Here is a 17963-nt window from a genome sequence, read left to right as displayed (position 1 = left end):
ATACAGTTTTTATTGTGTTTTTATGTGCATAACAACACAGAAATTGGGTTACAGCGCAATATTTAAATTCACAAAAGTTCAAAATTAGATATGAAGGCATATTTCCCACAAGATTTTTTTTGTCTTTGCATCTCCATTCGAAATATGCATCGAAGCTAAAAATATAAAAGTGGGGGAACTTGCCTTCATCTTTTATTAAGTCATAAAGTGTCGAAACATTTCGTAAATTATGCTGAACTATAAATGTGTGTATGCTATTTTACAGTTATTTAACGTGATGTGTAAGGCAAAAGAGCTTTTGAATAAGGCAGTTAAGATGATAAGTTCCAGAAATATACCAAATTTATGATGATTTGTGAAACTTATTTTTTTTTACAATTTCACATGGCATGATTTTGTTTTTCATGGCATATTCAAAGAAGACAAGACATCTTGGCGATTAAAATATGACCATTATAGCGTGAAGTTTCGATCTATTTTTCTTATATTGATTGTAACGCTGAAGCGTATATACTTTCTTCTCGACTTTCCTCGCGATGTCCGCTTCTGTTGTACTACACTGGTATTCTCGTCGGTCTACAGCATATCGTTTATGATCTTAACCCATTCATGCCTAGTGGACTCTCCCATTCTTCTAAATTGGATCAATTTATTTCAAAAACTAGGAATGTCTAGTATATTTATTTTTATATTAAGAATATGTCTTACAGAAATTCCTTTAAGCAAAAAGCGCAGACCCAGATGAGACGCCGCATTATGCGGCGTCTCATTTGGGTCTACGCTGTTTGCCAAGGCCTTTTTTCAAGAAGCTAGGCATAAATGGGTTAATAGTTTAATAATTTACACTAAATAATTAAAAAGGCAATTTGTTCTGCACTTGCTTAATTTTATGTCACAAGTAAATTTAAACGTCAACACTCAATATCAAGGTAAATATATATGCTAATTTATAGTAAATGCTCCTCCATTTTCACCATGTTAACAATTCAACATGTATTGGTTGTTTCTTTTTTGCTAACAACTGCATATTGTTTTAACAATGTATTTAACATGTACCTTATATAAATATATTTTGAAAAGGCATTAAATTCAATAAGTGAACTGCACGATGACGTATAAATAAAGTTATATTCAATAAATTTTTATATAAATACATAATGTTTTTGTCATATGGTGTACTTGCAATCCAGTCATACCATATCCAACTAGTATCATAAAGTATTGTTCGGATGAGATTTTTCGAGTTTCATTTTTGTATGGTAACGTAAGGATCAATGCCATAACATATATATGAACAATCGATGGTAATGTTTTGATTTTAATCAGAACATGCGAGGCGGTCTCGTTTAAAAACAAGAAGCAATGATTTCCCTAAGCGATCATACAACTGACACCAGTATAATAATGCCGAATGTTTCTCATTAGGCAGATTACTGATTGTTGTTGACTGGTGTTAATGTTTCTCAAGATAAGTAAACCAGAGTACTGTTGTTGACAATACAATATCAATGCCAATATATACATAAATACACGAAGCTACCATAAAACGCAGCTACCATTATTTGTTTGATAGTTTATTGATTGGATTACTTTTTAATAACCTCTAGAATAATAATATGTGAAATGAAATATGTATGTATGTATGTATGTATACATAAAAACTATTATTAATCAAAATAAAATAATTGGTAAATTTAAGGTTGAATGTCGTGTATGTTTGGTAGAAAATTGATAATAGTATCATCATGTTTTTATTAGTTCAAACCAAAAAAGATACTCGTTAATACTAATTAATCTCTCATATTGTAAAGATGTGTCTTCCTAGTTGATGACATGCATATCCCATGGTCAATTAGGACACAAAAAATAAAGTCTTACTATTTTTAGTTGGTCGCGTTAGCGGCCAGCTAAATTGACAGAGCATATTTTGCATATCAGTATGTGCTTAGAAGCCTTAAGTACGGTAAGAACCACAACTCACTCTGCAAGGGACGATTACCGCTGCCTGTCTGCAGCAGACGATAAATGATAATTTTATTTTATGCCGAAGCTTTCGACTTCATAGTCTTCATCAGCGGCCATTTTTTTTTCAAGATTATAAAAAAATGGCCGCTGAAGAAGACCGTGAGGTCGAAAGCTTCGACATAAAATATATACAGCATTTTTGTTTATATAATACAAGGCTATAAAGACTCTGTTGACGATACGCCCGGTGAATAATATGCAAACTACATAATTATGTCTTTCATATCTTCCTTAAAAAACCAGATGCTGTCCAACATTCTCTTACAAAGATACTAACGCCTCCGTTATTACACATTAATTTTCGAATTTATATTTTGAACAATGGCATCGCAGTATTTTTCAAATTTGTCCACCGGTTTAATGTATCAAACCATATGGTTTATTGATTTACTGGTTTAACAATCAGCTTTCCCCATTTGTATTAAAGGGATGGTCAACCAGATGACTATGTACATCGAAAAAAAGAAAAGTTCTAAAATACCGTATTTTTTGCAATCATTAGTTTATATAGAACATTTCATTACTTTCAAAATGTTGTTAAGTTTTCATATTTCAGTTTTTACGTTTATTAAAAACGTAACAGGGTATGTCTTCCAGGTAACTATAAATAACGCAAGTAAATCAAAGTATACAAAGGTGAAACTTCAAATGCCCCAGCAGCACAGTATTCCCATCATCAACCGCATCTGGTATTTATTTTCGACCAATTGCCGAACAGCACAGCACCAAACAACACACATAACAAATCACGTTGAATAAAGCTGGGGTCACCGCCTTGGTGACCACCATCACCGCAATAATCATCATCACGTGGTAAACTCAAGCGTGAATGACGGATGCGTTGTACACAGTTTATGTATTTTTAACATGGCTTCCAAAAAGTAGGATAGTGCAAGAAAACGAAAAAAGACATCGGTCAAGACAAATTTACATCGGCGACGAATGCTATCTTTGGTAGGAGATAAAAATACCCGTTGGGTTTACAAATTGTACTTTCGCTTTGCAAGTAGCGAAACTCCTAATGTATGCAGACATGTGTGTATTTGGCCAGTCGATGCCTATGGTTATACTGGTGTATTTGCAGACATATCAAGTGATATGTTTGGAACAGGAAATCCACGGTATTTTTTAAATGGGGATGCCCATATAGTGTCGAACGTTCATAACTCGTATAGGTACTTTTTGTTCTTTTTAGAGCACCTCTGGTTGTTTTACCATTATGAGTATTTATTTACTACGGTTTTTTTTTCATTTGGTGGATACACGTTAGTAACCTCAAGTGTGCATGACACTGTTTTACCATCCCTTTAAACCTTATAAAGAACACACTGTATCGTCAAAACATAAATCCGAACATTAAATGAATTGCCGAGCTTGAGCGGTTAAGTTTAGTAAACCAGCGATAACAAACATTAACATATACCTAAGTTCTAATGTTAAGTCCTTACAAAGTATACAAAGATGAAACTTCAGCTGCTCCAGCAGCACTACATTCCCATCACCAACCGAATCAGGTCCTTTATTTACGGCAAGTGACCTATTGCACAGCACAAGTCAATATGTACATAATGTTGAAGGAAAAATTAAATTTTCCGAAGCATATTATAACATAATTAACAAGATAACTTTGTATACCTTCATTTCATTAACTTTTATACAGACCATTAACATTCCAACTTAAACTGTTTATATATGATTGGTCTCTTTCCTCTGTCCAAGCCTTGACCACGCTTCAAGTCCATGTTCTGATCTGCCATTGGATCGTCATTCGCCTCGACCAATCGCCTTCTTGCGCCTTGTGTCGGTCTTTCGCGCTTTCCATTGGCCACTGCCTCCCTCCGTTGCAAGATGTCACTCCAAGATGTCCGCGCACGGGATTAACCAATTTCGTAGATAAACTGACTACTTTCACCATAGCCATATATAGTTTTATTTTATTTCATAGTTTATCGATGCATTATTTCCTCTTGCACGTTAAATTGCCAATCATTTCTTTTTCTTGCATATGAATTTATCGAAGAAAAATTTATATTGTGCAAGCGGATCATAATTGCTCCCAGCTTAAGCCGAGCTAATGTTGAATGTGCAAGTGGCGAATAATCCTTACACAGATGAATCTGCAAGCCAAAAAAAAAATGAATCCGGCTTATGAGGCGTTTACAACACGGAAAAATGTAAAGTGTGCAAGCGGATCACACATTATCCCGGCTTAAGTCAAACGCAAGCGGGTGATATGTGCACACGTGTAAATGAAATTTGACCTTAAAGCTTTGCACTTTAAATTAAACAACTGTTTCAGTACATTGAAATAAACCATTAAAATGTATTATAATTTATTCACATATGTTTCCCTAACCCAGAACATTGCAACTGTCTGAATAAAAGGAAATGAAGAAAAGTAGCTAGAAAGTATCTTATTGACAGCAGGATTTCAGCTTCATGTATTGTTTTTCCAAGATCATCGACGCGCATCCCAGGAAGTAACCGTAATTCGTCGGATTGAAAGGCTGATAGCAAAGTTCGATTATTATACAACGCCACACTTCTTTATATCAATCAAAAAATTGGTAGCATTTATCTGACAATACTCATCTTATCACGTAAGCACTGAACATCTGATGATCTCCCTACACAACCTTCACGTGTATATTTATTTATCCATTCAAGTATAAAGTGATCATAGATTATATCACACATGTATTGTTAAGCAATGTGTCGCCAGTTAATGGACATGATTACAAATAAGATTTGCTTATTGTAATAATGCCAATGAAGGTCCATTTTGAATAACAACGTGTAACAAAAGTTGCTCTGCCATGCTTATATACTTTAATCTTTTAACTTTAACTCAGTTTTGCACACACTCCCATAAAAGCAATCAACTCTTCAAAGACAATGCGCAATTACAATAAACTATATAAGATAAATTATTCGATATTTAAATGATCTAAATAACCCCAAATGTTCAAATTAACAACAATAATGAGAAGACAGCAATACGTATTTGCAGTAGGAATGAGTAGAGAGCTGTGTCCGGTAGCTGTAAAATATGTGAACGCCGGGTATAATTTTAATCAAACGCGCATAAACCCTGTTATTTTTTTTAAAGAGAAAACAGATAATAAACCTCCAAAAACGATAACAGGAGACAAGTACTACCACCATACACCATTGTTTAATTCTATATTGTGATTTTCATTGATTTATATGTCGGTTGTCTTAACATACACAACCAAGGTGTACAATTTGACACTTTACACCCATAATTACATCTTCTTCTTGCCTTTGTGCGACGATGCTCGGAAAAATTAACCATATGACGTTATTTCTTTAAAGCTTTTTCCAAAGAAGGGAAGTTATTGATACTTGTTAGTTCGTTCATTGCATCGTGCCTCAGAAATTTGTAACCCTGTTGCTCTGTTTTCTTTTTACCATTGAGTAATTATACCGTAATTAAATTGAACATTTGTAGTTCTCTAAAAATAAAATCATTAAAGCGAGCTTATACGATTTTTTATAAGTGTTAAATTGATAAAATATGTTACAATAACACAAAATAGGCAAGAAAAATTATACATTAAATACGATTTTCATAAAATGCAGCAAAGACAAATTAGCGCCCCGAGCCGATTGTGACGAACATATTTTCCTACAATAACCGAAGCATTCGTCTTTTTATTAGGACCAGAGTTAATGATCGTGTGTCGTATGAATATATTTCGTTGCAGGAATTTAAAATGAACCGTTAAACTAAGTTTAGATTCACATCGTATATGTATGGTATACATGCTGGCGAATTCGACTGTACAGCCGTTTTCGATTTCAGAATTAAATATCTGGCTTATTTCGCATTTTTCGACACATGTTCTTCTGAACTTTTATTTTATTTTATTTTGAAATATATATAAGTTTTTTACACATTTTATATAAAGTCATTAATATTTGACAAAATCGTATAATTTCGCTTTAAATTACACTGTTCTTCCAAACAATTTGATTATAAAAAATGAAGTGACTAAGTGACTAAGTGACACTATTTATTAGATTGAACATAATATCAACACGTTTTCACGAATTTTATCTGTATGTACACACACTTACACATCTAAACGCTGGAGTCCACCACAATTGTTGTTTTGAAATTTTTGTGTGTAATTTAATAATTTGACTTTGAAAGAATGGAGCTATATGTAATATCACGGATTTAAAATAACACGGACTTTGGATTTAGTATCATGTGAGTTGCTTATTTGCTTTTAAATGTCATTCAAATCAGTTATTTATAATGTACAAACGAACTACTCTGGTGGGATGTCAAGGACAGGTGAAAATTCAATTGGATTATGGAGTACAGGTTGCTGTAGGCCGATATAGAATGATGTGAAAGGTGTATTGGAATTTTTAAAAAAGGATACACATGGAAATCGTCTTAATTGAACGAAAAAAATCATCGTATTTGGTAATGTCTACTCTTTGGAAAATCATGAATCATGACGATGACGACATCTAAAATAGTTGCATGACGTTTTGTTGTAATGACGTACACAGTAAATATATTTCTATGGAAAACAACGGTTGCCACATGGTGAGCACAATTGATTTTTCAATTATGTGTATACCGTGTTGCAGGCAAATCGCAACTAGTTGGAATACGTCGTACCGGTGGAGACCAATCCAAAATCTTTAGGATTTTAAGGTAAAACTTGAATATTTTAGTGAATTATCTTTTGGTAGTGAAATTAATTATTCTAAATAAATGGCACTTTTAAATCAGCATTTCGTCTGTCATTATACACGGGCAAAATAAATAGAAAATAGTACATTAAACAGCTGTTTTAGGTATTGAAAAAGTAGTTCCTGCAAAACAGGTGGGTGGGGCTTAGAAAGTGTTATGACGTCAGTATCCTTATAACACAGTCCAAATAACACTGACCAGATAACACTGTCTGTTATCACAAAATATCTGACATGTGTTATCGAGCCGTTGTCATGACAGTTGCATAATAATTATTTTTATTACCAGGTTTGTTAAGATCATCTTTCTAATTGTATAACTTGCACTTTGGAATATTACATTTTAAAGATATCAAAATTTAAATACATATATAAATAAAACGTACAATAAATTGTGAAGATATAATTTCTAGCAATTAACATTAACTAAACTGCCACAACACTCCTTAATAACTTAAGGAACAGTTTTCAGTGTAATAACGTCATTTACGTTCAGAAGAACGAATGCTTATTTAAGATGCTTTTCATTATATATTACAGACTAATTAAGCGTCTTCCGTACTAAATACAATTCAACTATGTGTGTCATTACCGATATGCTTTATTACTATATAATTAGTACTGGTTTAATGTTAATTCATATTTTGAAATCAATCAAAACTTGGAAATGACGAGTAAGTGTCATTCTCCTACCAGTGTTGTCGTTAGTCCCTCACCATACACCTCTGCAATGGGCTAAATGACAAGAATCTAATAAAACAAGAGATATGTTCGTCAAAAACACAATGACCCCTACCGCGCCGCTTTGAAATAAAATTTCTATTAATCATTTGGCATGTATAGAAATCATCTCCTTTTAAAGCTTATTACTTCCCTTGGATTATGTCCAATCCAACGGGGGGGGGGGGGGGTCTGTAGACAGTCAAAAATGACCAAGTCAGACATCACTGACAACCAAGGCCTGTGGTTTATCAAAGAGATCATAGCCAGAGTGCATCATGTATCTATGGACCTAAGTCCACAGGTATGTAATGAACCCTACTATTCATAAATTAGAACAGGAAATAAATGATAATTAAATCATTTAAAAAAACTTTGACAAATCAATCATTTGAGTTATACATTATAAAAATAACAAATCTTTACAGTAACTGTAAACAGAACTTAAATTCTTGTTAAGGAAATCTATAATATGATATTTATAATTATATAAATTACTTCCCTTGAAAATAATTGTCTCTAACAAATCTCTATTTTTAGTAGCAAATAATTAAAAGCCACTACCGTGACTGTAGATTCACCACTCAAAATGTGCAGCTCCATAAGATACACATGCATGCCAAATATCAATTTGCTATGTTCAATATTGAATAATTATCTCTCTTTAAAGCTTATTACTTCCCTTGGATTTGTATTTTTGACCTTAAACCTTGAAGGATAACCTTGACCTTGACCTTTTACCACGATGTGTTTGTCAGAAACACAATGCCGCCTACTGCGCCGCTTTGATGTATTTAACAAAAATATATAATTTGGCAGGTCAGATAATTATGTCCATTTAAAGCTTATTACTTCCCTTGGATTTGTTTCGACCCCGTGACCTAGTTTTTGACCCGGCATGACCTATATTCGAACTTGACCTAGATATTGTCTAGATACAACTTCTGACCAAGTTTCGTAAAGATCGGATGAAAAAAAAATTGAAATAGAGAGCGGACACGAAAAGTGTAACAGACTGACAGACAGACTTACAGACAGACTGACAGACGGACAGTGCGATAACTATATACCCCCTTTTCTTCGAAAGGGGGTATAAAAATAAGCAAAATAGTTTCACTCTCGATTATAGTCATTACATGGACCCCAAGGCAAACAAGAAATGTGTCTACACGACACTGATGCCCCGAACTCCAACTTTGTCACTGCATAACAGCTTAACCGTGCAAATGATCCATACAATTGGATGAAACCCAGGATCCGGCATGGCCCATGTTCGAACTTGGCCTAGATATCATCTAGATACAACTTCTGACCAAGTTTGGTTAAGATCGGATAAAAACTACTTGAATTAGAGAGCGGACACCATGCTGAATGTTTAAAACGCACCAAGTGATCCCGTGACCTAGTTTCTGGCACGGCATGAGTTTGTTCGAACTTGGTCTAGAGATCATCTTGATACAACTTCTGACCAAGTTTGGTGAATACCGGATGAAAACTACTTGAATTAGAGAGCGGACAACATGCTGAATGCGTAAAATGCACTAAGTGATCCCGTGACCTAGTTTGTGGCCCCGCATGTCCCATGTTCGAACTTGGCCTAAACATCATCTAGATACAACTTCTGACCAAGTTTGGTGAAGATCGGATGTAAACTACTTGAATTAGAGAGCGGACACCATGCTGAATGTTTAAAACGCACTAAATGACCCCATGACCTAGTTTTTGACCCGACATGACCCATGTTCGAATTTGGCCTAGACATCTTTAAGATACAACTTCTGACCAAGTTTGGTGAAGATCAGATGAAAACTACTTGATTTAGAAAGCGGACACATTGCTGAATGTTTAAAACGCACTAAGTGACCCCGTGACCTAGTTTTTGACCCGGCATGACCCATGCTCGAACTTGGCCTAGACATTATCTAGATACAAATTCTTACCCAGTTTGAATGAAAACTACTTGAATTAGAGAGCAGACACAACACGTGTGACAGACTGACCGACCGACCCCACGGACAGTGCGAAAACTATATGCCGCACGTTTCGGGCTTAAAATTCAAACATTAACTTGAAGTGGCCGAATGCATTATGATTATATCGACATGGTTGATACCAATAATGAGAATAATGTTCATTTTTTACGCATATAGCATCACTCCCTTGAACTGTACACAAAGGGCGGAATGGGGTAGTGTAGATTTAATATGTACGTGCATGTCAAATCAAATCATACAGTATTTCTTTTTGATAATTTTAGCATTTTATAAAGTGTACAAAGTCTGGTAATGATATAAAGTTTACACTTAAAATGCACGCCTTGGTATAAACTTTCAACACTTTATGCTATACAAGTATATAAGTAATCGTAAACAGCCGAAAGGGCGGCCATTTTAATAAGCATACTATGATCAAGTGACCAGCGGAAAGTAGTTCATGAGCCCACTACAGAGGTGAATGTTATGTTACCAGTGTGAAGAAATTGCGTCAGTGCATGATTAAGTTGACGCATACCAACCTCTGCGCAAAAGTCATTTTAATACTTATTGTTTTATTTAAACTTATGACTGGAAATCATATATTAACTTAATATCCTTCTAGAATGATTTGACTTATTATTGAAGCTGTTTTAAGTGGAGCTTGTATGCAAAGAAACGTATCTGATGCAATCGTCGAAAGATTAAACGAATGGTTCTTGTTTATCTTATCTCAACTAACAGTACACCACCTGCTCATTTTCTGTCGTGTTTCGTTCAGATCGTTTCGAAAAAGACAGGTGTTATGGCAAAGATTGTGAATATTATAGCAATTTATATAAGCGTCGCCGAGTTGGTTTTACAGTCAGGTAAATATCCGGCAGTATACATTATGAAATACAATTAAATCGTTAAACAATCCTATTTCATTAAGACAATAATGATTTTTAATCCATTGATCTTTGTCTACGTTGGTTTGTTGTTTGTTATTGCATGGCTAACATATTTACATGGATAAAACGTTCTTTATTTTTGTGAAATATAAAATTAAGAAATTCCAGTAATATAATTAGGATAAATCCTTTTTAACAAACGAAAGTAAGCAATTGCTCAAAGCACTACGCAACACTTAACATCACTATATAAGCATACAAAGGTGAAACTTTCGCTGCCCCAGTAGCATAGCATTCCCATCATCAACCGCGCCTGGTCCTTTATTTACTGCAAGTGACCTTATGCCGAACAGCACAGCACAAAACAACACGCATAACGAATGACATTGAATAAAGCTGGGGTCACCGCAAAATGGGATCCCTACCTTGGTCAATGCAAAACATTGGGAGTTTGAAACGGTTTAAAGGGACCCCGAACCTCACGCTTGGCTCAGAATTGATCGCAGTACATACATGTGTAAATAAACATTATCCTCATAGCATTACAGTTCAAATTAAACAGAAATACAAGATAATTGTTCCATTGAAATACTATTTAATAACTCAAGCAAACAAAATACTGGAATTGCAACTTTTTGAGGAACGATGAAATGTATTATTAACGGGTATTTATGAAAGTATTTTAAGCGACAGAGGAAACAGCATGCGTTTATGTTTTGATAAATGGTTAAATGACTAATCATGACATAAGCCGTTTCTAAAACAAACGTGTTCGACCAGGACTGATTACATTACTTATTTTTAATATTAAAGTTGTTTGAATTGCAATTCAATGTTCGACCGTCAATGGTATTGAGTCGTTATTCATAAATGCTTTATTGGTTATTACATAGACGTCTAAAAAACATTTTCTTTTAGAAATATAAGTTGATATTCCGAATACAAATAGTATTTCCTATTTTGGAAAAAATGACTTAACATGATGTTAGTTGATAATTTAGGGCCATGTATATTACTAGGTATACGACTTTCCTAAGTAATTAACAGTGTGTGTTTTTAAATAATTTTAAATAAGTGTCAAAACTCCAAAAGATCTGTTCTTGACAATACAAGACACCTAACAAAATTGCTTGCTTGCAGTTTAAACCTCAATCCTATAAACGGATTGGTCGATTTAGTAAGCAGAATTATCACAAATCGGCACTTATAACTATTAGACATTAACAAATGAATTCGTATATTATATGTTTATTCGAGTGTTTTTTTCTGAAGATACGGTGGATGTGTTCATATGTCTCTTTTTTTCAAGTTGACGCCTGTCCCAATGGGTGGATGGAGTATCATGAAAAATGTTACCACTTCAGTCACGACACAGAACCTTGGGAACTCGCGCAGGTTTGCCACTTCCCCTACTGGTAGACGGCATTGTATGACTGATTTTGTGATAAACGAAGTGGTATTTTTGTTAAAGAATTTCATCATTTTGATAACCTTATGCCATAGATAAGGCTGTCTGTTAACAAAACAACAACACTGAAACAAAAGATAACAAAGTTCTTATTTTTTTGAGTTTTCGAAGAGGCATCCTGCGTTTTGATGTTATATTGCAGTTAAAATTAATCATTTTATGGCAAATATAATAACAAACTGTCGAAAAGATTATGTTGATTAAGGTTGCTTGATCCGTCTGATATAAAGGATGTTTCTGTTGCACAGATGATCTGCAGAGAAATGCGTGCAAACCTTGTCGAGATTGAGACGGCGGCGGAGAACAATTTCCTGACGCAGGAGGTCGTGCGAAGAGGAGGTAATTGAGTCAGTCTGAGTTTCTTCTCTTGAATAGCGGAATGCACATATGTTTACGAATGTGTATTATAATGCCTTTGCATCGTGTGAGGACCTAGAGCGTGTCTGAGTACTTCTTCACGACTAGTTAAGACTCACATTGTTGGAAAGATTTTTGAATTAGAGCTGGCATTTGGAATATTAACAGGTGTATGTGTTGTGTGTGAGACATGAAAACAATTGCCTTAACATAAAAAATAAATAGCATTACATCATACATGACAAACCTGATAAAGTCGTAAAAAATGCCCAAACAATTCAATTGAATTGTAATGCAATTTCCAATAGTTTTATGATTACCAGAAATCTTCAACTTACTGGAAAAATATAAAATTAAGTAAACACAAGCAGTTACACAAGTACATGACAAATTCCTACTCGGCAAGCATATTTAAAAATTTAAAAAGCCGAACTCCAGATGCGTTTGCAGTGAAGCTGTATCAAGACTGGAATCGTATAACGTCCTCTCTGATCATCTTCGTGTATCACAGAAAGAACCCGATACACGCACGGTTAAAGTTCAACGAATTTGCCTTGATGTATCCAATTCCCCTGCCCCGCATCAATGTTTTATCACATTACATGCTCCATTCTTTTCTTTTTTAGGTTGTGTTGCGTTTCAACAATTATATGAGATTATTTCAGAGTCAAGCCTGAGGTTCGTCTGACGTGCAAACCGCCTTAAACTAAATGCTTTGCATTGGCCGTTCTAATTTTTTTTAAACACTAGCTTCTAGTAAGGTATATTTTGGTGGTTGTTGATAAGAATTATTCTGCTGATATTTTTTCTGCAGTTTAAACATTTCTATATTTTGAATAAGGGGAATTTTGGATCGGTGCGTCCGATCTATTCATCGAAAATGAATGGCTTTGGTCGACGTCACAACAAAGGATATCGTACGCTAACTGGGCCCCGAATGAGCCGACAAATGGCGGAGGCAATCCGGAACATGGCGCAGGCAACGAAAACTGTGCACAAATAAGGGCATTTGACCGCAAATGGAACGATGACCAATGCCATGTAAACAATTACTACATATGTGAAAAAGGGTATGATCAAATTTTTTCTCTGAAATTGTTTTACTGTTCTGTTTTAATAACTATTGTTCTTCTTGTGGGAAATGGACTTCTTCTTGTTTTTGTTGTAGGAAACGTGACATTGTTAGCAAACAATGGTGTGGCAAACAGTATAAAAACAAACATGATTTGACATGCGTGTATATTGTATTCAAATAATGAGAATGATACTTTAAAACACTGCACTCGAAATTATGAATTCCTTACAATGACGTTTAGATTCAAAATAAATAGCCAAAATATCTTATAAACAGACGTTGGTTTAAGTAATTTCTTTACAAAATAAAGTCTTTTAAATATACATGGATTGACGTGTTTTTTTTCTAATTTCAGTGTGGAAGAGGCAATCGTCGGATGACAGAAACATCTTTGGTGTCCGTTGTTGTAAATAAAACAGATGGAACGGCAAAATATTTTTTTTAATTAAACAGTGTACCTCTTGCGATTAAGACAGTAAATGTGCAACCGACCACATGGTTAAATATTTATTATAGTCTTGCAAATGCATTGTTTCATAGGAAACCGAAATCTTGTTTATTATAAACCACTCACACTGAAACATGTATGGCATCACAATACATAGCTGAACGCACACGAGTCAGAGGACTGAATCTCTCTTTGACAGTAAATGGACACCTACTGCACAAGGGACAAAAACATATAATGACAAAAGACATAAATGCAATATGTACATTGACATAATAGAAGTAGCCTATTCTATTTTCCAGGGAACCATTTGCATAAACGATTGCTCGATTCTTATTACAAATTGATTATTTGCAAGAACGGAATACGGGGAAGGAATCCCATTTAACGGTTTAAACCTCCAATGCTAAGTATTAACCGTTCCAATGCGTTGACCACATCTTTATTCAATGATGGATATGTTATGTGTTGTTTCGTGCTGTGCTGTGCTTTTTAGCAATTGGTCACTTGCCATAAATAAATGACCAATCATGTTGGATGACGGGAGTGATATATTGCTAGGTCAGCTAGAGTTTCACTTCTTTATAAGTTATAGTATGTAGGTTGGATGTAAACCAAGGAGGCTGTTTCAAAATGTACGTTCACACGGTGTTTACACGTACAAAAACAAATCATACCGTCAATGCGTCCAAACGAACAGACACTGGAAATAGTGGAATTTCAGTTAACAACTGCTCAGTTACAACGGCATTCGTAACGATAATGCTATTTAAGGAACAATACATAATTTCAGCTAACAATATAAGGACAAACATAAGTTACTATAAAGCAGTTGTTATCAGAACCGAGCATCAATCAAACTTATTCATTACCATAACAAAATCATTTTTAACTTTTCCACATAAATATACTGCATGTTTCTCTGCTTTATCATTTTCAATAATAATGATACATGCAAGTGTTGAAATTATAAGGAAACATCAAACATGCGTGTAAACACTTCATCACAAATATACTAACACACATGACAAATGGCTAAAATGTGATTTTTTATCCTGATATAATACGATATAATGACATAAAAACCTATACAAATAATATGTAAATACGCTTTTTATTGATTGTAGATTGCTTCAACGATTTTAAAAAACATAGGCTATTGAAGGGGATTATGGCAAAATTTTTGTCGTACTTTTGTTTTGATGCAAATTAGGTCAAGTTTAAAAGATAAACTTTGCCACACATGGTGGGCACATAATTTTTAACAATTGTATGTTCTATTCATACATCACACACTCCGTCTGACACTTTTAAGCCGTTTAACAAACCCAATTTCTTTTGATACATGCTCTGTTAAAGTAACTATGGCAAGAACAAAATTTACTATTTTATAATAAAAATATTTTATATTATATAGATACACTATGATAATAAATATAATAGACATAATGAGAAATTTGATAAAAACAAATTTTAAAAATGCTTGAAAAAATGCAAACAAGAAACTTCAAAATGTCAACAAGAAAAAGGCCAATCATACAAATATCAATTTATAAAACGAATTTTACTTCAAATGCCCAAAGATCTTTCCTGTGAAATATACCCAGTATACACGATACATGTATGTTTATATTTTATTCTAAATTTCAGATTTGTAACGACTTTGCACCTGTAAAGCCTTTCAATGTGCCATAGCCTTTTGAAGTATTATTAATTTGCAACATTTATATTGCTTTTATCATTTAATGCAAATAACATGTACCTTTCTTGTGTTCATAATGATCCCTGACAAATCTTCGTAGGACAGTTTTAAAAGTATGTCGCAATTTTCCTGAAGAAAATAAATAAAGTAGCCTTCAGCTTCGTCCATCTCACTGTGAAGTAGTGTATTGGCATTTGATTCAATTTGTTTATCAGCAAATAATAATAATACTCATGTGCTGCCTTTGAGGAACTGTTCGCAGATTGGTGTATTATGAAACATGGTCCAGCTTTCGTGGTCATATTTCGTATCTTAACAACATTAACTAGAAAAATGGCGCGCATAGAGGTTTTATTAAAAGGCATTTTTGGGTGGGCAAGGCCTATGTTGGTGGGGCCCCGGGGTGGGCAATGATGCCATGGACGCTCGAGATAGACCGTGTTGTCATAAGAGATGTTGATTATTTATTTGAATTCATTTGGTGAATAAATGAAGAAGTTATGTCAAAACAAAATTTTGGGTGGGCGTGGTCTATGTGGGCGAGGCGCCACAGGGTTGGTAATGGGGCCAGGCATAGTTGATATTGACCGAATTGTCATAAGAGAAGTTCAGTATAAATTAGAAGTGAATCGGTGGAAATGAAGAAGTTAATGTACAATAACCTAAAAACATGAGTGAAAATCTCTGACCCGGCCCCATCCCAAACTCCATAACTTTGACCGAGGGGTCAGATCAAAATTCCAAATAGTGCACTGTCGCACAAATGCTCATAGCTACCATGTGTTTAAGTTTCAAGGTTCTAGTGCTAATAGTGTAGGAGGAGATAGTGGCCAGGACGGACGGAGCGTGGGGATTATGTGGTTTTCGTTACCGTCTGTCCGTTCGTCCGTCCGTCCTGCTCCTACACAATTAGCACTTAAACCTTTAAACTTAAAAACGTGGTAGCTATGAGCATATGTGCGACGGTGCACTATTTGGAATTTTGATCTGACCCCAGAGTCACAAGTTATTATCAAATGCGTCGCATGTTGTTAGTTATAATGAGTTTTTACCCATTTTACCCATTTATTTACCCATAACTTTTGACACAGGAACCGTCGCACATATGCTCATAGCTACCATGTGTGTAAGTTTTAAGGTTCTAGTGCTAATGGTGTAGGAGGAGATAGTGGCCAGGACAGGCGGACAGACAGCGGAGATCATTACAATATCCCCACGCTTTTAAAAGCGTGCGGATAACTATCGAGTTTTAAAACGTAAATACAAATAAAAATCAAAACATACACAACCAATTGTTATTACCGTGGTGTTGAATAGAGCTCTGAAACCCCTTAGGCCAATTAATGTGTCCCTTACATGTTGCATAACATGTTACATGCATCATCACAGCCTTATGTCAACAATGTTTACGAACACATCCTCACAATTACGGTATCGTTGTTTTAAATTGTAAATTATTGAGTGAGAAAAGAAATGGTGTCATTTATAGTTATTTAAAGTGTGTGACACAAAGCGGAAAACATGCTTAATTATTTCGAATGTTTACTGGTCCTTTTTAAAAACATTAATCTAGAGATATAACGTACCTATGTATTCCCTTGCCGTTTCAAGTCTATTGCTAGAACTTCTGTAAAAAAAAGCTGTGCTAGAGACAGTCACACATCATGTGAGCATTACATTTGTTTTGATTATACAGACAAAGAAACAGAAATACGTATTATGTAGATAGTATATTTTTGTTTTGAATGCGAATATAAAACATGAAAATGCCCAGTGTAGTCGACACATTTAATGTCATGCCGGCTAGCACTCCATGCACACGAATTACATTGACAAACAATCCTTAAACATGTTTTTGTATTTCTCTCTTTCAATTCGATGTTGATAGTGGTGAAGCATTTGTCTGCTTCTTGGTGACTGGTTTTTAAGGTCAATTTCATAAAATATGTTTTCCAAACATTTGGCTTGCATGATACGGAAGACGTGTTTCCCTGTATTGCACGACGATGATCTGATACATTAACTACATTAAACTTTATCTTTTAAATCTTTTTTTGTAGAAAGAAGGGATGTAATTGATGTTGTTTCGTTCAATTCATTGTCTGCCTGTAATAATATTGCTCTGGTTTCCATTCTATCATTGAGTAATTAAAATATAATTAAATTAAATACGTTTTCCTGCTTGTTAATTATTTTTAAGTTTATGTTATGACGTTAATATTTATTTATAATTAGGTGTATAAATATACTGCTGGGACAAGTGTGAGGTTGAGCGCCATAAACCCGGTTTAAACCACCAATACATAGCATTGACCATTCCAAGGTTGTTGCCCCTGCTTTATTCGATTATATTTGTATAGTGTATGGTGCTTTCTATTGTACCGTGCATTTTTGGCAATTGTAGACTTGTCACAAACAAAGGACCACACGCGTGTGTATAATGGGAGAGCAATAGTGCTGGAGCACCTTGCGTTTTGCTTCACGAAACAATTATTCAATGTTTCAAGGCCGTTAAATGTAACATTACTATTATTCCTTGCGCGCTTGCTATACTGACGTCTAAGACCA

General features: G+C 34.6%; 2 protein-coding genes across 3 annotated transcripts in view; both read left to right on the top strand.

Moving 5' to 3' along the window:
- Positions 1 to 17963, top strand: part of LOC127862105 (uncharacterized) — a 123939-nt gene that overhangs the window by 68357 nt on the left and 37619 nt on the right. The gene's annotated exons all lie outside the window — the stretch shown is intronic.
- LOC127862108 (perlucin-like) lies at positions 10166 to 13678 on the top strand. Its single transcript, XM_052401086.1, has 5 exons — positions 10166 to 10321; positions 11655 to 11740; positions 12062 to 12152; positions 13012 to 13240; positions 13601 to 13678. Exons 1-5 carry the CDS (start codon positions 10258 to 10260, stop codon positions 13623 to 13625), a joined length of 495 nt encoding a protein of 164 aa, XP_052257046.1. The 5' UTR covers positions 10166 to 10257; the 3' UTR covers positions 13626 to 13678.

This window comes from Dreissena polymorpha, chromosome 16 (assembly GCF_020536995.1).
Source record: "Dreissena polymorpha isolate Duluth1 chromosome 16, UMN_Dpol_1.0, whole genome shotgun sequence".
NCBI classification, from domain to species: Eukaryota; Metazoa; Mollusca; class Bivalvia; order Myida; family Dreissenidae; genus Dreissena; species Dreissena polymorpha.
Note: the sequence above shows the minus strand (reverse complement) of the source record. Positions and strands in the feature narration are given on the sequence as shown.